This window comes from Maniola hyperantus, chromosome 11 (genome assembly GCF_902806685.2).
Source record: "Maniola hyperantus chromosome 11, iAphHyp1.2, whole genome shotgun sequence".
Lineage (NCBI taxonomy): Eukaryota > Metazoa > Arthropoda > Insecta > Lepidoptera > Nymphalidae > Maniola > Maniola hyperantus.
The window spans coordinates 6,319,970-6,345,512 of NC_048546.1; the positions used below are offsets into that span (position 1 = coordinate 6,319,970).

General features: G+C 33.6%; 3 protein-coding genes across 5 annotated transcripts in view; 1 reads left to right on the forward strand and 2 right to left on the reverse strand.

Moving 5' to 3' along the window:
- Positions 1–24: 24 nt before the first annotated feature.
- Positions 25–25,543, reverse strand: part of Cul5 (cullin 5) — a 192,022-nt gene continuing 166,503 nt past the window's right edge. The window contains exons 2-5 of one of the 2 annotated variants that reach the window (XM_069501822.1): positions 6,276–6,352; positions 5,638–6,199; positions 3,864–5,494; positions 25–1,420 (exon numbers count right to left, since the gene is read on the reverse strand). In XM_069501822.1, the coding sequence (XP_069357923.1) occupies positions 1,283–1,420; positions 3,864–5,494; positions 5,638–6,199; positions 6,276–6,284 (2,340 nt within the window). In that variant the 5' untranslated portion in view covers positions 6,285–6,352 and the 3' untranslated portion in view covers positions 25–1,282. Of the gene's footprint in view, positions 1,421–3,863; positions 5,495–5,637; positions 6,200–6,275; positions 6,472–25,543 lie in introns of those variants that run through there. The other variant, XM_034973263.2, reaches the window with a different exon arrangement.
- Positions 7,484–9,846, forward strand: PSMG1 (Proteasome assembly chaperone 1). The gene is made up of 3 exons (XM_034973270.2): positions 7,484–7,941; positions 8,030–8,454; positions 9,640–9,846. The coding sequence occupies exons 1-3, from the start codon at positions 7,853–7,855 to the stop codon at positions 9,822–9,824; spliced, it is 699 nt and encodes a 232-aa protein (XP_034829161.1). The 5' UTR covers positions 7,484–7,852; the 3' UTR covers positions 9,825–9,846.
- Positions 9,837–22,706, reverse strand: REPTOR (repressed by TOR). 2 transcript variants are annotated; one of them, XM_034973269.2, is made up of 7 exons: positions 22,451–22,705; positions 21,448–22,139; positions 20,746–20,932; positions 19,637–19,841; positions 18,989–19,239; positions 17,935–18,051; positions 9,837–16,813 (listed from the first exon to the last, which is right to left on the reverse strand). In XM_034973269.2, exons 2-7 carry the CDS (start codon positions 22,090–22,092, stop codon positions 16,719–16,721), a joined length of 1,500 nt encoding a protein of 499 aa, XP_034829160.1. In that variant the 5' UTR covers positions 22,093–22,139; positions 22,451–22,705; the 3' UTR covers positions 9,837–16,718. The 2 variants fall into 2 exon arrangements, with proteins under 2 accessions (XP_034829160.1, XP_034829159.1); XM_034973268.2 differs by having other exon boundaries at positions 21,448–22,706.

A 25,543-nucleotide genomic window follows, 5' to 3' on the forward strand; every position in this document is an offset into this window, starting at 1 on the left:
ACTCATATTCAATGTTTCTAAAAAGTAAAATTTAACGCGTAAAATTTAACTCCTCACGCGCCATTTTAACTTTTTCTGTCAAATTTCATGTCAAAAGAACGATTTTAGTCCTTATTTTAAAGTTGACCCGTACTTTTGACATGACAGTTGACCACTAGTTAAAATGGCGCGTGAGGAGTCATTTTTTACGGACTATAATATATGTAGGGTCTGTTTGACAATCTCCTGATAAACTTTATCTACTGAATAAAGGCATTAAGACAGTTTCTAGGGTTCCAATGGGACCCTATTACTAAGACTGCTGTCTGTCTGTCTGTCAGCGGGGTGTATCTCGAGAGCCGTAACAGGTCGAGAGTTGAAATTTTCACAGAATGGGTATATAACAACAGATAAGAATTTCATTTGTTCCTTGTACGATCTTACGGAACCCTTCGTGTGTGAGTCCGACTCGCACTTGACCGATTTTTATACTGGGAATCTGTCTAAATGTCAAAGGTAAACGGGCAATTCAGTATGGAAACCATACCCGCGGCGGCAAACACAAGCGAAATTAACAGTATGTATTCAAATACGGCTCTGATCTACACGGATATAAGGTCGCATTATTGTACGTCATGGGAATCACGAAAAAATTTAAATAATTTTTGTACCATAAAAGGAAAACTATTGATTTATACTCTTCTCAATCCATACTAATATTATAAATGCGAAAGTGTGTCGGTCTGTCTGCCTGCCTGCTAGCTTTTCACGGCCCACCCGTTTAACCGATTTTGATGAAATTTGGTATAGAGATAGCTTGCATCCCGGGAAAGGACATAGGCTACTTTTGATCCCGGAAAATTAAAGAGTTCCCACGGGATTTTTAAAAACCTAAATCCACGCGGACGAAGTCGCGGGCATCATCTAGTGTTTAATAATTTTTTCCCACCATTGATTTTGAATCAAATATTTATAATTATACAGCAAGGTTACAATATTATCTTTGATTTAAAACTGTATTGGTTCATGTCTGCCAGGTTGGTTCGGGACAGTTATATGCCTAATTTTTAACCTTTATCTGTCAGATAAAGTTTATCTGGCAGTTGTGAAACCGACTCTAAAACTTTATTTAGATTTTAGACATATCATTTGAGAGGTTGTGTATAACAAAATTACCCACATATTTTGTATGTCATCTTCAGGCATCATCATTGGTTGTGTCTGTTTTCCTTGACTAAACAATTTTTCTTATTTTGAGTAAATAATAATAATAATATTTGATGTTAATGTACAGTTGAGGTTGCTAGGCCATGTATATAAATGTGTTGATGTCCTCGTCGTCGCGCCGCATGTACTTGTGCTCAATGAGCCATTCTAATTGTTCTTTTATCATCTTCTTTGATGGCAGGAACATATTCTTGAGAATTTCAACAAGTTCACTCTGCAATAAAGATGAGCAATGTAAAATTTTACTTAAATCTTCATTCTGAGGAGACCAGTGTTCAGTAGTGAACCGGCGATAGGTTGAAATGAACGAATCTATATCTATATAATATACTAGAAAATAAAATTGAAATGTCTGTCTGTAATTTCGAAGTAACTACCTCATATTAAGCTCATATGGTTATGTGAACTGTACCATAACTGAATCAAACGTTTTTTAAATTTTTGTCTGTCTGTCTGTTTGAACGGGCTGGCTGAACCTATTTTGATAGGACTTTCAGAGACAACTATCGTAAAATGATTGGTTAAAAACTCAATGTTTTTACAAATTTTGCTGACATCTAATAGTGCTAAAAGTGTTATTCAACCAAAATATCACAAATCGGGACAAATATCGACAAAAAAGTGATAAAATCAAGATAATACACAAAGTTAATTTATGGAATAATTTTACTTTCCAAGACGATTCTTTTGGTATGAAAATTAATGCCATCTTCAGGAGAATAGCTAAACTAAATTGCAAGACGCCAGCCTTTGAGTATCGGAACCATAATATCATAGTAATAAACTATCCCGTGAGATGTCACTAGGAGGTATATGAATAAATATTGAAGTTTTACGAAGTATTATTGATAAATAAGTATCTTTGTCATAAAAATTAATATGGCAGGAGACACTGAACAGCTTCTTATGGCTCTAGAAAAAATGGAAGAAAAAATTACTACAAAAATTAATACCTAACAATATTGATCAAAAATTTGAATGTCTGCAGAAAGAACTCCAAGATATAAAACTTAAAAATGAAGACCAGGAGAAGCGAATATCTTTAATAGAGAGAAAACTAAGAGGAAAGAACCTCATATTTTTTGGAGTACCTGAAGGAGAAAAAAATTATGAAGAGCTAGAAACCAAAATAGTGGATATTATTATTAAGAACATGGAAATAGAATGCAGCTATAGAGATATTGAAGCAGTTCAGAAAATTGGGAAGAAAGAAATAGACAAGACAAGGCCAGTTAAGATTACCTTTGTAAGACTAGGAACAAAAATAAAAATTTTAAAACTCAAAAAGTCCCTAGAGAGCTCCAGTATCTACATACAACACGATTACCCACAGAAAGTTTTGGAAATCAGGAAAACCTTAAAAGAGCAAGTAAAAATGGAAAGAGATCAAGGAAATAGAGCAGTCATTAAATATGACAAACTTTTTGTAATTAAAAATAAAGGAAGCTCTAAAACTAGACAGAAAAGACCATTGAACATCACTCCTCCACAGGCAAAAAATACGGCAGAAAATCAAAATGAGCGTACTCCTAACTATGATAATATTATCATAGTTAGGAGTACGCGTATCGTTTTATTCTTTTTATTTATTTGTATATACAAATAAATAAAAAGAATAAAACGATGTCCTATGGAATACGCCAATATATACAAAACAAAAATAAAGATAGCACGACACCAGAAAATCAATAGCAACTAATTCAAATACAAAAGCCGAAAAACACTAGCCGCATAGAAAAACAGAACATTATAAAAATAAAAATAAAAGTAGAGCAAATAAAAATTAAAAAAAAAAATCTCCCCCAGAACGGCTTGTCACCGCGGGGGCAGTAGACAAAAACCCTCCACCAAACAAAAAATTCTATAACGCCACTTTCAATGTTAGATCGTTGGCGACATGGAGTACTCTAGCTAGAGACAGGTGCATAATGCATATGGGGAGGAATGGAGGAGGCTTAAACCGCCACAGGCGGTCCTTACATATAAATAAAATATATACCTCACAAATAAGTAAAAAGCATGTTTATTATGATTTTATTATAAGGAAAATATTATAAATACCTACTACTTATAATGACGGAAATAGGATTAAAAAATTAACTAGATTATAAGCAAAATGTTGTTAGAGTAGTGTCATAGAATTAAGAATTAATGTAAGGAATCTAAATAAAGCTTTTATTATTATTATATTATATTTCAGAGACAAGTAGAGGATTTACCAAGGAGTAACATAAGCTACTTTTTAACAGACTTTCAAAAAAGGGGGAGTTGTGTTTTGCTACTTATGTACACTGAGATTTCTGGACCGATTCAGATAATTTTTTTTAATCGATAGAGAAACATTGTGACATTGTCCCATAAAAAAATTGGATTCCAAGTCCTCAATCCTGATGCTGCACGGGACCTGACTACCAAAACTGATGGAATTTGGAAACTGTTGGTTATAAATTAATTGATATTGAAATTACCTATAAAGTCAAGACTTTACCGTTGAACTTGAGGAGCCAAGTCCTCAATCCTGATTTCACTCTTCAGGTCTTCGACTATAACCATGCAAATATTCAGCATCTATTCATTGCAATGTTATTGAAGGACAAACAAACACTCGCATTTGTAAATGGCATCTTTATCTTTTAAAATCAATAAATAATAATTACCTGTAGCGCAGTGTTTGAGATCCGCTTTCGCATTTTTAAGATTTTAATTATAGCTTCTTGAGTTCTTAGAATTCGCAGCTGAACAATGGAATGATTATCTTCTATTTGTGAGCGTTCAGTACTAAGTTGCAGCCTTCCGATTAAATTAATCTTTCCCCGACGTTGTGGCTTTCCATTTTTAATTAGAGCAAACTCTTGATTGACCCAAAAAGTTGTGTTTTCTGAAAAATCTTTGGGATTTTGCACAATAGGCGCATAACATAACAGCTGACGTTTCAGTTTAGGGAAAGCAACTAGAGACCATAGAGTTCTTCTTAATTCAGGATCAGGCAATTCAGTGGCAAGCCTTAAGTTCTCATATGTTACTTTTTCCATAGGCCTTTGATTCCAAGCGAACAATACGGCCATTTGGAAGGTTGTTACATCCAAATCAAATCTGCCCACTGAATTGGCAAATGTTATGGTCCCATTACTCATATGATGATACCATTGCAATTTTCTGCCCGAGTGTTTCTTCTTGTAAAAGTCTTCTACTTCTGGAATATAGTCTTCTAATTCTAGAGGAAGACTAACAGTGACTCTCTCTGAACCCCGGGCCCATGCACCAGCATTGAGTATTTTAATATTTATAGCATCATGCCTGGTAGTTTCTCCTCTGAATTGAGTATTGAGATCCTCACTGACCTTGATATCTTGAAACATTCTGGCTAACTTGTTGACATAATCAGCAGGCATGCCTACTTCACGCAGCCATTCAACCATGTCTTCCTCTTTCTCCGAATCTGCACTGGAGTCCAATATTAATCTTCTAGTGAGGTGGGCTTTGTGATATCTCATGAAAACATCTTTGTTTTCAATGTATTTTAGCACTAATAGTACATCTCTTAGCCTAGACTCAATTTGCTCACTAGTCAATCTTTTACTCAAAGGGGTTTTACGTAGCAACATATCACAATAGTTAGCGAGTAGTTCAGGACATTTGCTTTCAGGTGCTGTCCCCTTGCTCCCTCGTAGGAGCGCTGAAGAGGGCAATTCCAATTTGAAAACAGTAGTATCATTCACAACACACTTGTATGCCTTATCTCTGGCTGTCAAGAATCTCGGATCATCCAAGAAAGCATCCTTTGCTAAGGAGCTGAATTTCTTAAACAGATCTAGCAGTCGCTCAACATACTTCTCAGAGTCTGACGTTATTATATCAGCAGAAGCCACCATATCTGCCAATCCAGCTGACACAATATGGGCTTCTAAATCTCGTAATATGGGTGTGACACCTTCCGGAACTCTATCAAGAAGACGAAACATCAACTGAAGCTTCTCTGTTTCTCCAGCTTTGATCAGAGGAGCACTCTCCGCTAGCAATGTTGGCTGATGCTCACCTATTAGTACTTTTTCACAACACTGAGTGAGCGCTGCTACGCTTCCACTTCCTGGTTCTAAGTACCGATGCGCCCGAGCTTCCTCCTCCTTAAGGCGTTGATCAGCATATTTCATGTAGGACTGAACACCATTTGTCAGTAAATGCTCACTAGCTTTCAACTTATAAAACTCCTCTGTTGCTTGCATGTAAGCAGCTTCAAAGTTCTCTCGATATATTTGAAGCTTGTCGATAGAATTTGAGCATAAATTAACTGGAAAAAATTTAAATTTAAAATTTCCTCTAATCTTTTAGTTTCGAAACACTTAAACTAAATACAAAAATCTGTTTATTCTTACCATATTACTTTCAATTAGAAACACTTAAACTAAATACAAAAAATCAGTTTATTCTTACCATACGACTCTCTAACGCCTATAACTAACTGGGAGTCAAATGATTCACCATTGCGTTCTGCTTGAACAAGCTTCATCGCAGAATCCTGCAGTCTTTGCTTGATATCCATAAAAATGCTTTGATTCCATGAATCTAACATCAGCTTTCTCACTAAACTTTCTTCTATATTATTGTTGTTATTCTTTTTTTGAGAACTTGAAGCATTGGAACTCGTTACTTTGCTAATATTATTAATGGAACTTTCTAACTGACGGAATGGTGTCGGCAAATAGTTGCACTGAGTGAAAAACCTCCCCCACTCAGCAATGTATGCCTTGAGGAGTGCCTGGTCTTCACGCTGCGCGAGAACTCGAGCCTGGGCCTGTTTGATATACATCATAATGTCCTGCTGTAGAGCCTCTCTAACTTTGTACGGTCCTCTTTCATCCCACAGGCAAACTGAATGCACCGCCCCGAAAAGATCTTGCCATTCGGTTTGAGTTACAGTTTCTTGTTTTAATAACTTTAAGACTATAGGACGCATTGATGGCCATTTATCTTCAAAAGTGACTTGTCCTTTATCCTAAAAGAAGATGAATTTATTTTAAAATTTTAAGTAGCGAAATATTTTTTATTTCTCATCAAATTTACTTAATTACCTTTAACATGATTGCCTATTATAATTACAAATATTCATTAACCGAAAACAAAACACTTTTATCATAATATCAATATTTTACTCAAAGAGTAGGTATTATAATATACAGGGAATAAGGGATTTTACTATTTTACGTATAGATTCTATTTAATATTCAACATTTACATCAAAGAGAATATAATCACTACCTACCATTTCTAAAAGATTACAGAAACCACAGATCACTAGTCTAGATTTTTTTTTTTAATTTTTTTTACGGCCCTGGATAACAGTCCTTTAAGGCCTTTCAAAAATTTACAAATACAAAAATACAAAATTGCTTATAACTAAATAAAAAATACAAAATTGCTTATTATTTTTATTAAATTAGTCTAACGTTTTTACACTTTATTTAGAGTATTGCATATATAATTAAAAATAGACTTAAAATATGACGTTTTACACTACAAGTCCTTTACATGGCGGGGAAAATCAATTTTTTGTTTTTGTTCCATATTTATAGTGTTTAGATCACTGGCTAATATAAGTCTTTGTATGCACTAGTCTTGAGAGTGACAGAAACCAAGCAGAAACCACAAAAAGTAACCCAAGAGTATATAACCACTACGAAAGTAACTTGCAAGTTGCAGTGATTGAATAATTACACTCCGTAGATGGAGTAAAAAATCTAGACAAAGGAACGTTTGCTTTCTCATTCGCATTAAAAAGAGAGCACAGATAAAGTTACTAATTCGATAAACAGAGACGCAGCTAACCTATTTTTGTCCCTTGTCGTGTAACAGATTTTTTTCAAGGAATACAACTTTAGTTGCAAAACAAACTTTGAGAATTCGTGGTATCATTGTATTTCTCATGAGTTATTTACTTGTTTTCACATAAAAAACAAAAGGGACAAAAAATAAGTTACGTGCGTCCCTGTTTATCACATTAGTAAATTTATCTGTGCTCTCTTTTTTCTTGCTTCTCTGTTTTTTCAAGAATACATGCAACTTCCATACAAGAAGTTATTGTATTTCTCATTAGTTATTTACTTGTTTTCACATTTAAAAAGTTTAATACAAATACTGTTGATTGGTTAATAGTTAATACAAATATTGACTACTAAACAATGGTAATAGTCGTGTTAATCATCGTTACGTCGTGCTATCGCTATCTCATACGCGGTTACACAGTACTTTAATCTAGCTGTTTTACTCAATCTACGCTTTGGATGAATCTTTTTTTTCTGGTCGGTGGAAAATTGGAATGATTTTGAGTTTTTGAAACCGTAGACTCACTGAATCAGACTGAATTTACCGCAGTGCATTACAAAACAAATCAAAGTTGCTTGAACTTTTTGCTTTTGAATCACATTATGTTAAATCCTATCCTATGGTAAAATCAAAGTACTCTGTGGGTAAAATCACCAAATCTAATCAGTAATTACCGTGGTAATCACTAATCGATGACATGAAAAGTGGAAGAAGCTAAAGGAAGCTCAGTGCTAAAGTAATAATATATTTTTGCAGTATAAAACATTGTAATTTGTTTTAATTCTTGAAGAGGTTGTTGTCTAGAAAGTAGCCTGCCTGAAATAGAATGGGCACATTTGGGGAAATTGTTGAACCAGTCAGTAGGTCTATCTGGGAAGACTGGGACGACGAATTCATTGGTGATAATTATACAGCGTAAGTAATTACTTATTTATTTTGTCCCAGAAAATATTATTTACCCTAGTCCATAAGATATTATTTTATATTAGAAATTCTTTTACAGATTGCAATGGCAAAATCCCTTGGATCTAGCCAATGGAATTGACACACTCGTTATTCTAGAAGGAAAGTTCATATCAGAATGTGTAAAAATGCATCCTCAAGCCCACTTACAATTAAAAAACTGTGCCACAGAAGTTAACTTGAATTTATTTGAATTGTCATCACTTAAATATGTTTGTACAATAAAGGATTACAATCTGCTTCAGAGCAGTGAGATTGTAGAGCTGCTGAAACCACTTCTATGTAAAAGTAAAGATGTTATAACAATACAGACCAAGCCGCTATTGGAGTATCAAACTGCAAATCAAGCATATTCACCATTGATAATCAGAAAGTTAACTACTTCAACACCTGCACAGAAGCCATTAGATTTTAAGTTTGAAAAACTAGAACAGCCAAATATTGTATCAGGGGTCGCTGCAGGAGGTAATAATCTTAGTTTTTAATTATTACACATTTATTTAAACATCTTTATTGCGAACTACAATAAGTATTACAAAGAATAAAAATATAGGAAAAAACAAAGGGTGACCTTATCACTTCATACTTACCCATACTTAAGACTTGAGATTTAAAAAATATGTAGTAGTAAAAAAGAAGGTAAAGTTTATCACTGCACAGAAAATAACAATGTTCATTAAATACATCATTACAAAAATTAATATTTTCAGCTATTACAATTTCAATTGAGCTGTTCTCATCTTTGTAATGATAGTCTATACCCTGCCACTGACCACAATCTAAAATAAAACCAGAATAAATTGGTATAATTATTATTGAAATTTAAAAATATAAAGTTTCCCTTTTTTTCAAACATTAGCAAATTCTACACCATGAAGTGAGTGAAGTTTCAAAATTAACTTTGTATTTTTAGTGTTCCGTAGTAAACAAAGAACCCTTATAGTTTCGCCATGTCCGTCCGTCCTCGGTTAATCTCAGAGACTATTAGTGCTAGAAATCTGTAATTTGGCATGGGTATAAATATTAATCACGCCGACAAAGTGGTGAAATAAAATTGTGATAAATGTTTTTTTATGGTAGCTCCCCTACATGTAAAGTGGGGATGAATATTTTTTCTTGTCTACCCGTGTGGGGTATCGTTGAAAAGGTCTTTTAAAAGTATTGTGGGTGTGGGAACATCATTTTTCAATTTCTAGATCCGTTTGTAAAATATGATGTTTTAAACTGCAAAATTTTATTACTTAATTGTGGTTATGAACTAAATTAGTATTTAGTTAAGTTAGATAACTATATCAAGTGCTGTATCATAATATGAAAGGGCTTTACTTGTGCATTCTAAAACAGATTTTTATGCATCATAATTTATGAATTATCGTGCAAAATGTCTAAAAAATACGACTGCAGTACGGAACCCTCGGTGCGCGAGTCTGACTCGCACTTGGCCGGTTTTTTCAATAAATGTTTGTATAAAAAAAGTAATTTGTATATTTTATTTGATTTTTTTCGGTGCAGTCACACACCTATTCTCCTATTATGCGGTACGTTTAGGGTAGGGAGAAGGTCACTCCATCGAGAAACTCTTCTCATAAACCTCTTTTGCTGGCTTTAGTGTCCAATATAATAACATTTTTATATTTTTTTTTGTTTCAGTAACATGTCTAAGAGAACATTTGGATTTACCAGCCACTACCATAGTGTGTTATATTGAACACACTGAAGAGTATCAAACAGACGAAATACAAAAAATATTAGAAAAACTTAAAATTATTGAAGGCATTTGTAATACAAAAATCGTCAATAAATCAAGCATACTTAATTCAAATTTGTATATTTGATAAATAAAACAATTTAATTATGTATTTCACTTTATTTATTTATAGTCATAAACAATCTAATTACTTAGTTTAAAAAATAACATTTACAATACACAACATAACACAAAGTTACTTTATTAAAATATTACACAAACTTCATTTAAGAAAACAACATAAAACTTAAGAGTTTTTACAAATAAGCACAGCCTGTTGGATCGCAGAACAGTTCAGTTTGGTTTCTACAGCAAAATAAGTGAAAAATTAAAAAGCTTTCAAAACATTATATCGGTTCTTTATGCTCATCACACATTATTACACAAGTCACAAATAGGTAATGTACAGCGACAGGTTGAGATGGCAGTCGCGGTAAGAGGCGGGGGGACGCCCCGTACACTCGCACCGGGTTAGCGCAGGGGCTGTGCCCTCCCCGATTGCCATCTCGACCTGTCGCCTACTATACATACTAGGTACTTTTATGTATTTTTCCATGTTGTCATAACGGCATCCACATTTCTAACACAAACAATAAAAACTGCATGTGGCTCAGAATGTGCGATCAGAGTAGAACCAATTCTGATCAAACATTAAACTAAGTGAGCCACATGCAGAATTTCACAATATTTAAAAATATATAAAATTACGGATTATATTAGGGCTACCATCTCCTTGCAATCTAAACCAGGACCGACGGGTAAGTCGGCACATTAACATAATTTAAAAACAAACATGGTAAATATGTAGACAACAAATACCTTGAGTACTTAGAGTACATAAGGCATAAGGCTTTTTAAAATATGTAAATAAAATTATAACATGCTAGGTTTTGTACGCGACTTTGTCCGCGGTACATAATATTATGTTATTAGACTATGTCACTACTGGATAAAGTAGCTTAGTAATGGTGAAAGAATTTTTTAAAATCGGTTCAGACTTCAGTACTTTCACAGTTTATCGACTACAAACAAATTTTTCGCCTTTATAATATTATTATTAGTATAGACTATAACTTCAAATGACTATAAACTATTATAGCAAAATATAATACATTAAAGAAGACACCTTATTATGTATGGATAAATTGGAACTTAAAATTAACAACCACATTATTGACTCCGATTCAGAAATTAAGATATTTAAGGACTTTTTCCAAAACATCCCAGTCACTACTACCAGTTCCCTTAACTCGTCGCCAATAGAAGCCTATAATCTCCTCAGGAGCAATGTTTCTGAGTGCAGTGTAGGTACTATTTAAGTTTGAACACGTTACCCCACATGATATTGTTAAAGTATTCAAGTCGATAAACTATCGATGCGGGCGCAATGCTTTTAAAGCATATATTCGATGCGTGGGAGAACTCACAGAATGCCATTGGAATTTTCTGTGATTTGTCTAAAGCGTTCGATTGCGTTGACCACGACTCTCTTAGCTAAATTGAGCTACTATGAAATCAAAAACACTGCGCTCAGCCTCAATGCGTCTTATCTGAGTGATCGTATACAAACCGTATGTCTAAATGACGTGAAGTCATCCGGATCAGCCTCACTAATGGGCGTTCAAAGCTCCATTCTAGGTCCCTTCATGTTCTTGGTATATATAAACGATTTACCATATTTCGTCCGTACTTGTGATATTGTGCTATTTGCAGAACTAGAATAATTAACAATAATAATCTCGATTTTGTATCTTGCTTGCATTTTCGAAAGCACGAGGTCGTAACTTAGGAAGGTCCGTAGCTACTAAGTAAGCCGGTGCTGACACTGAGCCGGTCTAAATCTCTGTCATCTGAATAAGATGAAGCGCTGTAAAGCAAGCATATATGGATAAACTTAAGAGCGTAAAATAGGGTTATGTAGCGTACAAGGAGTTTAAGCCCATTTTTGACCCCTTAAATTTTGTAAATCCCTGCATTTACTTAAAAACTTATTTGTACTACATTGTAGGAAATTTTCTGTTTTATTACCAAGTAAGACAACATTTTGCAATTTATTGATAGTTTGTTTCTTATTGCCTAAAATATCAAAAGACTATTATTCAATTATCGATTTCGTGCAATCTTTGACATTCACTACATCAAAAGTTACCTATTGAATTTACACAAAAAGATATATTTATTAAAGGAGAGGTCCTAAACTACTACAATAGAAGATAAAAGTTTTCTTTTTAGTATTTTTTACATTATAAAAATCCAAACCAAAAAATTATAATTTCACAAAATTACAGACATAGGAAGTGTCATTTTGGTGGATAATTTTTTATCATACGTAAATAAAATTAAGTACTCACAAAAATATAACATATTTGCAATATACAAAGAAGAAGAAAATCTAAAATTAATTATTTTTAGTTTTCAAAAAATAAGCTTGAAACCCACCACAAAACTGCGCGAACATGCAGTAGGAAATTGAACTAGGAAACTAGTACTGGCCGAGGCCTCTCCGAGAACGGACGTATCGCTTTTTTTCTTGGCGACTCTTATTGGATTATTTAGAATATACCTGAAATTGTAGTGCGATTATCACTCCTCAATACTAGGTATTTGTATATATTGTATATAATTATATATATAAATTAAATTGAAGTGTCTGTCTGTAATTTCGAAATAACTACCTCATATCAAGCTCATATGGTTATTTGTACTATACTATAACTGAATCACACGTTTCTAAAATTTTTGTGTCTGTCTGTCTGTTTGAACGGGCTAATTTCGGAACGGCTGAACCTATTTTGACGGGACTTTCACAGACAAGTAGAGGATTAATCAGGGAGTAACATAGGCTACTTTTTTAACCGACTTTCAAAAAAGGAGGAGTTGTGTTTTTCTACCTATGTACGCCGAAATCTCAGAGATTACTGAACCGATTTGCGTAGTTTCTTTTTTAATCGATAGAGAAACTATGCGTCATTAAAAAAAAAAAGCGGGAAATGGTGTGTGTTGAACATGTGGAACCTGATGTATAGTGTTAATATGTTACTTTGAGTAACACACTTATTTATGCCAAACATGTATTAGGTAAGTTTTTGTAAATAAATTGGACTTTGAATAAATCTGCATTTTTCTAAACTCTCTTGCCCTTACACGAGTATAAAAAAATCAATAACGGAAAGTTAAATTTTGTATTATTTCTTGACTCTCTTATTCTTACACAAGTATGTAGAAAATGGTATTAGGTATTGGTTACAATTATAATTTTTATGTACTCGTACTTAATCTATAATGTGTATATGATGTAAAAAAATTAAAACTCTAATAACTAACACCACACTCTCAAAAATATTAAAATAAATAATGCATTTCAAGATTACTTTAGGATCAAAACGGGTTTGTTAAACTACACTGCACTCGGTACATCCAGTCACGTAAACAAACAAAAAACCTCGGGTAAATACCTAAACATGCCAAGCGTGAGAATCTGTTAACGGTCTTAATTGTAACTATTTACCATATTCGCTTATTAATTTTTTTTTGAAAATATAGAGAGAGATTCGGAAACAACTTACTTATTATATTTAGCGTTATAAACTGAATTTTATATACATAATATTATAAAATATAAATACTATTTGATTTGATAAAAATAATCATGAATATCATAATTTACGCCTGAGGATTTACATTTATAGAAAACATCTAATTCCGTATTTCGTCAAGATATTTAATTAAATCTTAAGACTATTTCTTACTTAAATACTTGTACTTTACTAGCGCCATAGATAAATTTTTTTAATTAAAAAACCCTAGTTACTTAAAATAACTTAAATATAACAAGTTGATGCCCGTGACTTCGCGTAGATTTAGGTTTTTAATAATCCCAGGGAACTTTTTGATTTACCGGGATATCGAGTAGAAATGTCATTCTCATGTCTTTAACTAAATCCATGCAAAGTGCGAGTCAAACAAACTTTTGTTGGATTTCTCGTAAGAATGAGCAACGTCTGAATTTGACATCTCTAAAAGATTTTAACTTGAAAAGTTACACTCGGAGTACTTGAGAGACACAATTACTGTCACTAATTTGGAGTGAATCTGTCAAATTGTATGTGTAGTTGTTGGTGATATGACAACCCTATGCTTTGACCGATAACTCCAGTCCAGCGACGGATTTTTCAAAATAGTTATGTATATTTGTCATTAAAAAATGCTTTAGAATACGTAATTTAGACCCTGGGGGCACATAACTTGTTTTAAAATAAAATGAAATAAGATCTTGTAAAATGTGTATGTACATAAATAGCAAATGACTGTTAATAAATTTGTCACTCTGCACTCACTTTTGGTAGTTTTTAACAAATCGCAGCAAAGTTATTTCAATATATTGCAAAACTTGCTCCAGAAAAAGTAACTGCTGTGTAGAGGCATCTTTAGAGCGAAACGAAACATTAAAATTATGCTTAACAGGAAGGAGAAAATATTCAAATATATATTAGCCATATAATTCTTACGTTTACTTACACTTATAACAACTAACTCTATATTATCTATATTGTTTATTATATCTAATAATATACTCAAATGTTAATAAAATATTTTAACATACTTAACAAATAAAATACAAATACATTGCAATGGCAAATGCTTATTATATTTATAGTATAGTGATTGATAAACTACTGACATGAAAATACTTTTATTAAATCTATAGATATAAGTCACGCAAATTGCTATTGCGCTGGAACCATGTCTCATTAACATCGAAATGACGTCATTTTGACGTCAGCCGAAATAAAAATGACGTCACTAAAATGGCGGCCGCGCATTAGCAATTTGCGGGACTTATTACCTCATACAGTCTACAAGGTTTTCCTGCAAAGGTCCCAAAAGTTTAGACGGAAAGTACATTTTCGGTGTAAATAAAGTTCTGTACCTCAAAAGAAAAAAGGGAATCCTTACAGGATCACCTTGTTGTCCGTCTGTCTGTCTAGAGCCTTGTTCTCAAGTACGCGTGGAGGTATCAAGTTGAAATTATTTTGTAATTTTATCACAAACAAATTTACATATTTACAAACTTGCGTATGCGGTTGAAGATAATTCAGCAATAAAATAACTACACGTATCTTTCCAAGGTATGGAACCCTCAGTTCGCGAGTCCGACTTGGTCAGTATTTTTAATATCGTATCTAGAATAGTTAAATAATATCTTTTAAAACAAAGCTGCAAAAACTTTTAATACTTATATTTATTTTAATATTCAATTGATTTTCTTTACTATTGATATAATTTTAAAAACAATCACATCAAAAAGAAGAAAAGAAATTGGTCAATAAACAAAACCATTTAATTAAAAAGAATAGAGAACTTTGACTTCCTAAGTTGTCTAAAAGTATTGATTTTAGTAAAAGATAAAATTTTCTAAGCTGGATATACTATTAAAATCAATAATTGTATGAATTTATAGAGAATAAAAATAAATTAATAAATAATAATTTTTTTTTTGTGTAAAAATATTTATCTGAAAAAAATTGTACAATACTAAATAGGCTACTTGACAATTTTTTTAAGTTGGTCTTAAATGGTTAATATTTGTCCTATTATATCAAAAAAATTAACACTATATTTTTTTGCGCCCTAAAAACCGTAAAACTTTAATTTAAAAAAATATTTTTCTTAGACAGGTGAAAACACTGTCGGCCATGTTTGGCCGATAGATTATCTGTGCTCTGACGTCATGCATTTGTAAACAACAGTATAACCCTGTGGTTATACTGTTGTTTACAAATGCATTTTAACAACAGTATAACCCTGTGGTTATACTGTTGTTTACAAATGCATGACGTCAGAGCACAGATAATCTATCGGCCAAACATGGCCGACAGTGTTTTCACCTGTCTAAGAAAAATATTTTTTTAAATTAAAGTTTTACGGTTTTTAGGGCGCAAAAAAATATAGTGTTAATTTTTTTGATATAATAGGACAAATATTAACCATTTAAGACCAACTTAAAAAAATTGTCAAGTAGCCTATTATACCAGAACGCTAGCAAAAACGAAGACAGATGATAGTACTTATAATTACTGATAAGATACCACAGCAAAAAACGCATTTTTTTAATCCTGGATTTTTAAAAGTTCACAATATGAAACATCAAATAAAACATCTGATCACGCTAGAGGTCAAAGAACGTTAGGCCACTCGGAGTCAATGCTGCGTCGTAGGCGGAGCATTGACCCGAGCTTTGCACGCTATACATTGCGGGTTTGAAAAATACTAAAACTACAAAATGAGGCAAATGGTTATTGGTATTTGATTGGGTTTTGGTAGTATAACAATAACGCTAAGTATTTTCTAGCGTTCTGGTTACACCCTGTATATAGAAAAAATTAATGACATGCACATACTGACTAGTTTAAACTTGATAACTAATTACACAACAATAATATGCTACGCAGAATATTATATTGTAGTGATTGTCTTTAAAATGGTACGTTCTATAATATAATTATGTATTTCATTTTAATTAAAATTTCTCAATTACTTACTGAAAACAACGTTACCAACATCATTATTTACATTTATATAAATGAATTTAGAAGGTGTCAAAGCATGGCTGTTGACATTCGCTTATGGGGTTATACCTAAAATCTAGCACTTATTTCATCAAGTTACTACTAGTAATATTATCGTTTGGCTTACATTTCTTACTAACTTAAATTCTAGCAAGATGCTCTTAATATAAAGACACAAGTTTAATATGCTATTAAAAATAAAAACTAATGATTTCATGAGAATTGTTTTCGCCATTTACATTAGTTGCCTTGTAATATATCTATTTATTACATCTATTTTCGGTCCATATAAAAATATAATTGTCTTTGACAATTAAGCCTTCATATGAAAGACAAGATTTTTTTCTAAATAACTTTGGAGGTACATAAAACAGCCTTTCGTTTATAATATTCGTAAATGATACGGGTTACCTTTATATGTCGGTTAGACCGCCATTATTTTGTCCCGATTTCACATTGTCCAATATTTGATTAACGAACTCTGAAGTTTTGCCAGCTATTTTGACCTCTGAAATAGTTGGAATATTTTATTAAAGAACACATTTTCATAGGTGTGCGAAGTAACAAATTGTTTTCAAATTATATATACAGGGTTGTGTGGGACGCCCTAACAAAAACTGAAACCGGGGATTCAGTACATGACTCTGAGTCCCTCATTGTTGGAATATTTCATCAGGATTTTCATGATTTTGGCGATGTTTTTTTGTTTTTTTTTTTTACTAAAATACGGAATTTTCAATTTTAAAAAAAATTACGATATTTTTAAAACACAAAACAGCAATGTACACTTAAAACATAGTGCGCGATAAGCTGTTTATCAAAGTACACGGCAGGCCATTGCAGCCGGTATTGGCGTTCATTGATCGCAGAGCGTTTTGATCGCATTCATCGCGATGCATTGCGTCCTCAAAAATGACTACATTTCAATTATTACATCAGTTTACCCATGACTTCGAGAAGCTTTTGTGATTTCGTATAGGCATATACTGTACAAGGCTGATATTTAATTAATATTGTTTTTGTCAACATTTCTGTGTAGGTAATTACTTAAGTGATTATTTAATAAATTTCTAATTTCAAACTATATGAATATACTAGGACTATATATATACTAGGACTATATATATACTAGCTTATGCTCGCAACTTTGTCCGCGTGAAAAACTTCACAAATTTCAAACCCCCATTTAACCCACTTGGGGGTAGAATTTCGAAAAATCCTTTCTTAGTAGATACCTATTCTTTGTAAAGAACACACCTTCTAATTTTTATGTCCCTAGGACCAGCTGTTAAGGCTGTGCCTTGATATATAAGTCAGTCAGTTAGGACTTTGAACTTTTTATATCCATACCGGTACGTAGTCGAATTTCCAACGTACGAAGCGATTTGCCTCCACATTTCTGATTCGAACCGTTAAGATTTGGAACACTCTTCCAGCATCAGTTTTCCCCTCCAATTATTATATGGGTACCTTCAAGTCAAGAGTGAATAGGCATCTTCTAGGCAAGCGCGCTCCATCTTAGACTGCATCATCACTTGCCACCAAGTCTGATTGCAGCCAAGCGCTAGTCTATAAATTAAGAAAAAAAATACAGATATATGTACTGTCTGTTACAAAATAAACACGTACCTGTTGCAGTGTTAACTACATCATTGATGTGCGTTGACCAATCAACATTGTTTTCTGGGTTGGTGACTCTGCCGCTAGCAATTTGCTTTAATTGATTGATTCCATTCATCAAACGTCCTAGAAATTTAATAATTTTAATATAGACTATATCAAGTAAAGGCCTTTACCCAAAAACAGGACTACAGATAAAACTAAGAATGGCACATTATTATTATTATATTTGACCAACTCCTACTGTCCCTGCTAATAAGGATACTAAAGGAGCCCTTATAGGAACACTGTCTGTCTGTCTGTTTGTTGTGTCTGTCAAGATAAGGGGGATCAAAGTCAAAACCCATACTTTGATTACAACCCCATTGACTTTGATCCCCCTATGGAATTACCCTATGGCATAGGGTATCTAGATTCTAGGTCTCATTCATTCATTAGACCTAGTTATGAAATTTGGCAGGTAGCAATATATAGCACAAGCAAAGGAAAAAAATCCGAAAACCTGAGTTTGTAGTTACATCACAAAAAAAAATTAGTGTCCAAATAATCACACTAATATTATAAAGGCGAAAGTTTTTATGTGGAGTGCAAAGTGCGAGTCGGTTTTGTACACGAAGGATTCAGTAATCCGTACCATCATACGAGAAATGTAGAAGAAGACGGAAGACCCCCAACTAGGTGGACGGACGACATCAGACGAGTCGCAAGAAGCTGCTGGATTTCGGCAGCGCAAAACCGTGGCGTGTGGAAATCCCTACAAGAGGCCTATATCCAGCAGTGGATGTCTCTCGGTTGTTGATGATGATGATGATACAAGAAATATCACTTTTTTTTAATCGTCGTGGCGGCCATTTTAAATTCTTTATTGTTTCAGCAGCAATAGAAATACGCATTCTGTGAAAATTTCACCTCTCTACCTATTATGGTTCACAAGATATAGCCTGCTGACAGACAAACGGACGGACGGACAGACAGCGGAGGCTAAGTATAAAGTAATAGGGTCTTGTTAGCATTCTTCGAGTACAGAACCCTAAAAACCGACTATAAGAAAGACTTGACTTACTGTGTTCCTCTTGCAAGCCATAGAGTTTCAACTTGTTAGCTTCATGTTGTGCTTTCTTCTTCAACCTGCAAGCTCTTGAGGCAAGTTTATTTTTCTCTTTCCTTGTCTTTGGCCTAACATTGAATGGCAATTCACTGACTGGAGTCATATCATTTATAACTTTACCCAATTTATCTAGTTCTAAACCGATTAGATAAAGTTTTCTAGGGTTTGGCGTAAGGTCATTTCCATCTCCCTTTCGTGCTTTTCCACTGAAAATATAAAATAAAGAGAAAACATTACACTTATGGAATACCTCAGTGTCTGTATGTCTTTCTGTCAAAGAAAAAAAATATTCTACCTTAAGTAGGACTTAGTTGAATGAGTGATAATAATCGAAAACCCCTACATAGTCGAAATTTCACAAACTTTGGTTCACTCGAGCTATATAAGCTCTTAAATGGGAGTTTTAACTGAAATGAATATCTCTTATATTATGCAAAGTAATTTTCTTACAGTTCAGTATTATTTCAAAATATGCAAGAACAACTTGTGCTTGACCATTGGTTATTTAGTTATTAAACCATGTGACTATTATAATATAACATCAGTAAATTATTACTGATATAGGTTTATTTATTATTATAGGTACTCAGGACAGGAATTTACCTGTGTTTAATGCCTTTCACATTACAATTTGGGCTAAAGACTGGGTCTGTTACTGAGTTTAGGACATGTGGGTCCTCAGATTTCTTTTTTAGAATCAGCCTTTGCCCTTTAGGTCCTTTAGCTTGTACATTGTATTGCCAAAAGAATCTCTCCCTTTTTGCATTTTGTCTTGCTTCTTTCCTCTCTGGACAGTCGTCATTGGAATCTGAAATAAGCAACAATGTAATTAAAATTAATTAATTAAACATAGTTAATTAGTCATGTTCATTGTTACATAATATTGTGTAATGATCAACTTCTTTGATATAAGTATATCCACATAACCAGTTTGTAAATAGAAAGATTTTTTACTCTACTAAACTTTTACAATTGCTTTTGAATTGTCAAGTGAATCTGCCCCTGGTTTGAAATGCCCTTCTTACAGAGAAGAACCAGAAAGAAACTCGGCGGTTGCTGTTTTCAAAAATTATATTTACAATATGCAATTTAGTTTTACTTTAGAATGATTGGAATAATTTTTCTTAATGACTGCAATCAGTTTGAGGACTTAGCAAATTAGTTGAAGGTGTGATATTATGTAAAGACTGCTCTTCTTTAGCAGCCGACACTTTCATTTAATATCCTGAATATGGCCACTAAATGTGTCATATGGCATCAAAACGGACTCGTTCGACTTATGAACCGTCGAAATGTATTGTAAATAAATGTAATGTATTCCGAACAACTGCACCAAATTGGTTAATTATTCCGAACAACTGCACCAAATTGGTTAATTCTTTTTTTTTTTTGTAATTCAAAATGTTAGTCAGGACAAGGTTGCATGAACGAAACTTTTTGGAAAATCTACGAAAAAAAACAGTTCCCGCAGACAGGCAGTTGCCCGAAGTCGCGGGCAGCAGCTAGTAGATTAAAATGTTGAGTAATTATATTATTATAGTCTGCAGCAGTTTCATGCATAGGAAGGAAATTTATTTGTTGAATTGAACATTGGATTACTTATATTTTGTAAGCATGTCTTTTGCATGTGTTATGGACAAAATAAAATAAAAATATTTTTATTCCATTCTATCAAATATTTGTTACACACTGTGTTAATGTAGCATAGTTACCATCTGAAGAAAGATCCTCATATCTATCACTGTCTTCATCAGACTCAATGTCCCTGTCGTCTTCATCCTGTGAGAAGTCCCCAGTGCCAGGGCTGAGCAGTCCACCGGACAGAGAAGACACTGAACCAGCTTCGGCCAGCGAGCTGGTGGATAACAAGTGCTTGCGTGGCTCCCTCCGTTGCCATATCTAGTGATCATAGAACAGTTTATGATGATAAGTATGCCAGTAGTAGTACAGATGGACTGTATTTGAACTACAACAACTACAACCAACTGCAAAATTTTAGTGACAGTGATGTGGCTCTAGTTTATAGAAACTGCCAACTAGTCTGTTTTCAATTTTGTAGTTTGGCCAATATATTATATTAGTAAATGCCGTCTGACTGTGTAGAGGACTAGAAGCTAACTTTGATGGATGAACTAGGATGGGTTGTCTTTGTCCCAAATTTCATCAAAATCGGTTAAACAGGTGAGGCTTGAAAAGCTAGCAGCCAGACAAACTTTCGCATTTATAATATTAGCATGGATAACTTTTCTATTTATTTGTATATATCAATTTTTATTGAATAGATAGGCAGTACTTACGAAATAAAAATCCCCCTAATATTAAACATGTATGTATGTTTTGTAACTTTTTAAAACACAAAATGATTTTGCTTGATTATTATTTGAAAGAAGTGTACTGAGTAACTAAAGTCTTACCTGCTCCATTGTCAGATGTGTTGGGGCAGAGGAGGAGAGTTGCGCTTGTTGTGTTTTAACACTGCTGGGAAATGGTGGCAAGACTGAAGACGCAGGCACAGACTGCCCCAAAGCAATTTCACCACTGTACCCATCCATGCGCAGAAGCAGTTCTGGCAATTGGTTGATGGGAGGAGCAAAACTAGAAGATGCAGAGCTGTGTTGGCTGGACGGTGAAAATGCAAGCTGAGCATGTCCATACGGGCTGCTCGGGCTCTCAGTCATCATGTTAGCTGTCTGCAATGTATTCATGGTGCGCCTGGAACCGCTCATAGCACCCCCTATTTGTACATAGTAGCCACTCTCTTCTGGTAATAGTAAGTCATCAAAATTTAAATCGTCCAGTGAGGTATCTGGGTTTGCATTTAGTTCAGCGAGAGTAGGTCCCAATATTAAGTCGGCTTTGTCCACTTGGAATATATCATCATCTTCCATCTTGAAAGGTTCCATTTTTGAAGATTCAGTATCAAAGGAAAGTTTACTGTAGGACACTGTGGGTACACTGTGAAATGAGCCAACTTGAGAGTCTTGTAAGCACAGGTCTATGTCTGAGCTGAAGTCACAGATGTCAGTGCGTCTCTGCGGAATCGGAACGGATGCTGACATCGTCCCTAACTCGAAGGGAGACTCCTGTTTGATTTCTAAACTCGGTTCTAAAAGAAAGTCATGATTGTAAATAGAATCCGACATTGCACGTGTTTACGTGAAGTGACCTTGACGAAGAATCGCCTCGTTGATAGACTGGCGCACGCCGCCTTTTATCGATTTTAATTCACAGTGACCCACGTGTCGACTTACAATGTTTATTTATTTCACAGATTTATACAATACAATATTGGATGCGTGTTTATGTGATTGTTGTATTACGTGCGAGATTCGTCGATTTAATTCTTACATTACATAATACTATCCACAAGAACACCAAATAGAATTTTTAAGCAATTGAATATACAATGACTATTACCTATTCATATTATTAAAATTAGTAAATACCACTAATCATTTCACCCACTTTTACGACTTTTCTTACTGTTCAACGTCTTTGTATTTCCGATAGTCAATAAGAGATAACTCGCAAGAATCTTGTATTGTATTGATAATATTTTAATCACAGTCACAATAACAAAAATCAAAAGCACTCCCACAAGATACAAGTAGACTTGAGAAGTAAACAAAGATTTCACGATTATTATTATTCAGCATATTCAAAGGTCATTAGAAAGAGATAGCTATAGGAAAAAGATCTTATATCAAAGTGAGATAGCGTTATTGCTAAATAGGTTCGTGCCATAGTTCGTGCTAAATTATTCAGAAAGATGTGACTGAGGAAAGGACCCCGGGGAGGGGTGAGGAGTTCAATTTTTTCCTAGAAATAAAACACTTTTTGAAGAACTATGGAAAAACGAAAAATTCTACGATAAATTCGTTAAAGCTGAGCAAATTGCTTTGTTTCATTTTGATGTATATTTAGAAGGATGGGCCTTTCAATCTTGAATAATTAATAGGTAATTATCTATACACACAACCAAGATTTCATAAATTGGGACATGTGCACAGATTATAGGGATACTGGACATGTGTTTCAGCCTTAAATGTTTTATACTGGCAACGTGCTGGTAACCACAGCGGGCAACTTTAGCTCTCGGTTCAGTGATTGACACACCGGAAAAACCGCAAAACTCCACTGCACCCAAGTACGTAGTCTGTGATGAAAAAAAAAAAAAAAACAACAGGTAAAATATAAAATGTCAACATGTACCTATATTATTCAAAGAATTTCTAAGTACTAGTATTATACTCTTTGTCAACAGCAGGCCTAGCATGGGCCGGGAAATTTTCTCCCCGAGGAAAGGATAAAATTTTTATCCCCTCCGATAGTTATTTCCACTCTCCGAGCATGGGCACAGGGTTGGATATAATTATCCCCGGTGATAAGGCGGGGAAAGACTAGTCCCCGGCTAATGTCAAAGTGTTATTATTTTTTATCTGTGCTTTTGATTTTGCGCGTTTTCGTTACTCGTAACTCGTCTGTGGCTGCTTTTTATTTTAAAAGAGCTAGAACCCGGAGCCGTAAAATAGTTTAAAAAACATTCACAGTGTATAATGTATTGTTATTGTGTTTACTTAACCTAACTCCACTTTTAAATTAGGTATCTACTTATCCAAATTAAAAAATAATCGAATAGTTGAAATTCCTAGCTATCACAGTAAGTATCACAAAGACAATTTGTGTTAGTCAGTTAGTCAGTACACAAAATTGAAATGCATAAATAGCGACAAAGAAATGCATAAATTGTTGTTTTATTTGCAGACATGGAAATATGTACTTGAAGAAGGGCACTGGCCACTGACTGACAAGTATGATGAGGCAGCTCGGGATGTAGGACCACCGGGAAATGTCTCAATAGTGCCGTCGGTCACATATATGAGCACATAAGTGTTCAATATTAATTATCACTGTTGGGCATGAATGCTCAACAGGAATTGGACCTGAAGACTCCATAATGGGCCAGCCAGAGAGATGCGTGTATTAATTTAGTTCTATTAAATGTGTGTCTTGTATAACAAAATCAAAATAACTTTAGGTATAGGTACCTATTGGAATAGATAAGTTAGGTACCTATCTACACATCTTATCAACATAAAATATTTTCATTATTGTTTGAGATGATGATAAAACTAACAGTTCTGCACACTGCACTGAGAAGAGTTCATATCACTTAAAATTGGTTAAGCTAGTATGGTTTGAGCTATTAAACTAACCTAATTTCTTTATAACCGTATCAAGCCAATGTTTTTTATCTTATGGCAGGAAATCTTTGAAGTGTCGGTGAGACTGTTCTTTTACCCACTTTGTACACAGTGGGTACTTTATAAAACCAATAGCCCCGAGTTGTTTGCCTATAAATGCCAATAAATGAATAAAAGTAAGTAGAGGATATTATGTACATTTTTGTAATTTGTAAATAATTATGAATATAGGAAGTTATTCTATGGCAGTGTGGTTTGATTGAACATTAAACTTGTTACTTCCTTTTCTTAAGGATAATAGCACTACTTTTAGATCTGTTAAGTTAACATCTGAGATTTGTGTACATCCAAATAAGCATTGTTTTAATTGGTATTCCTAATATTATGCCTAAAAGTTTGTTTGTTACTCAAACACACAGAAAGAGTACTTAAAGCAAAATTTGTAGGGTTCATTTTGAAACTTATTTTTTGTTATAGCAGCAATAGAAATACAAAATTTCAACTTTAACCTGTTACGTTTCAGGAGAGACAGACAGACGGAGAGCTGAGACTGTAATAGGGTCCCATTGGTACCCTACAGAACCCTAGTAGTAGTAGTAGATATAAGGATGGGTTTGCACAAGGTGGTTTTAGGTAATAGGTACTTAAAGAAATATATTTTAATGCAAATATGTATTTATTATTCCATCCCTTTTTCCCTTTTATTGTCGGGCAACAGTTAGCAGTCTGGTTTGATCCATAGATATGTGAGATTTCTTTATTTGTTACATTTTCTAGTCTGTCCTTTGGTTGTTCCATTGGAATTCTGAAATATACAATTTATACATTAATGATTTTCAATAATAATAAATTAAGAGTAAGACGATATACTGAAATGGTCTATAAAGTATAATAGGCTAACATATTTACTCTTACAAAACACTTATGATGAACCATTATAATTTGTAGTGTTATTGTGTTTGTGTATCAATATGTATTTAACTATCATATAGGTGTGTAACTTGTTTCAGTTAATATGTTAGGTATTTTAATTTAAGAATTGTTTTGTTAAATTAGACTCCTGCCTATTTTGTTCAAATAAATGATTTTATTATAATGAGACATGTGTTATTTTATATTTCCAATAATCCATACTACACTAGCGGCACGCTATGATGGCCGGTTTGACACATTACAATAGTGATGTGGAATGTCAATTTATTCTCGAACAAAAAACAATTAAGTTTTGTTTTTGTACCTGATTAAATAGGTTTAATAAAACAAAAATGTATATGTTTATTTAATTTATTTGAACGAACTGAATATT

What these genes read in the sequence shown, in the direction of transcription:
- PSMG1 (XM_034973270.2), top strand. Translation starts at nt 7,853, where the DNA reads ATGGGCACATTTGGGGAAATTGTTGAACCAGTCAGTAGGTCTATCTGG. An exon ending in ATTGGTGATAATTATACAGC is followed by an intron (nt 7,942 to 8,029) that starts GTAAGTAATTAC and finishes ATTCTTTTACAG; the next exon opens with ATTGCAATGGCAAAATCCCT. An exon ending in ATCAGGGGTCGCTGCAGGAG is followed by an intron (nt 8,455 to 9,639) that starts GTAATAATCTTA and finishes TTTTTGTTTCAG; the next exon opens with TAACATGTCTAAGAGAACAT.
- REPTOR (XM_034973268.2), bottom strand. Translation starts at nt 22,176, where the DNA reads ATGTCGGATTCTATTTACAATCATGACTTTCTTTTAGAACCGAGTTTA. An exon ending in GTGAAAGGCATTAAACACAG is followed by an intron (nt 19,240 to 19,636) that starts GTAAATTCCTGT and finishes TTATATTTTCAG; the next exon opens with TGGAAAAGCACGAAAGGGAG. An exon ending in TGGCTTGCAAGAGGAACACA is followed by an intron (nt 18,052 to 18,988) that starts GTAAGTCAAGTC and finishes TTAAATTTCTAG; the next exon opens with GACGTTTGATGAATGGAATC.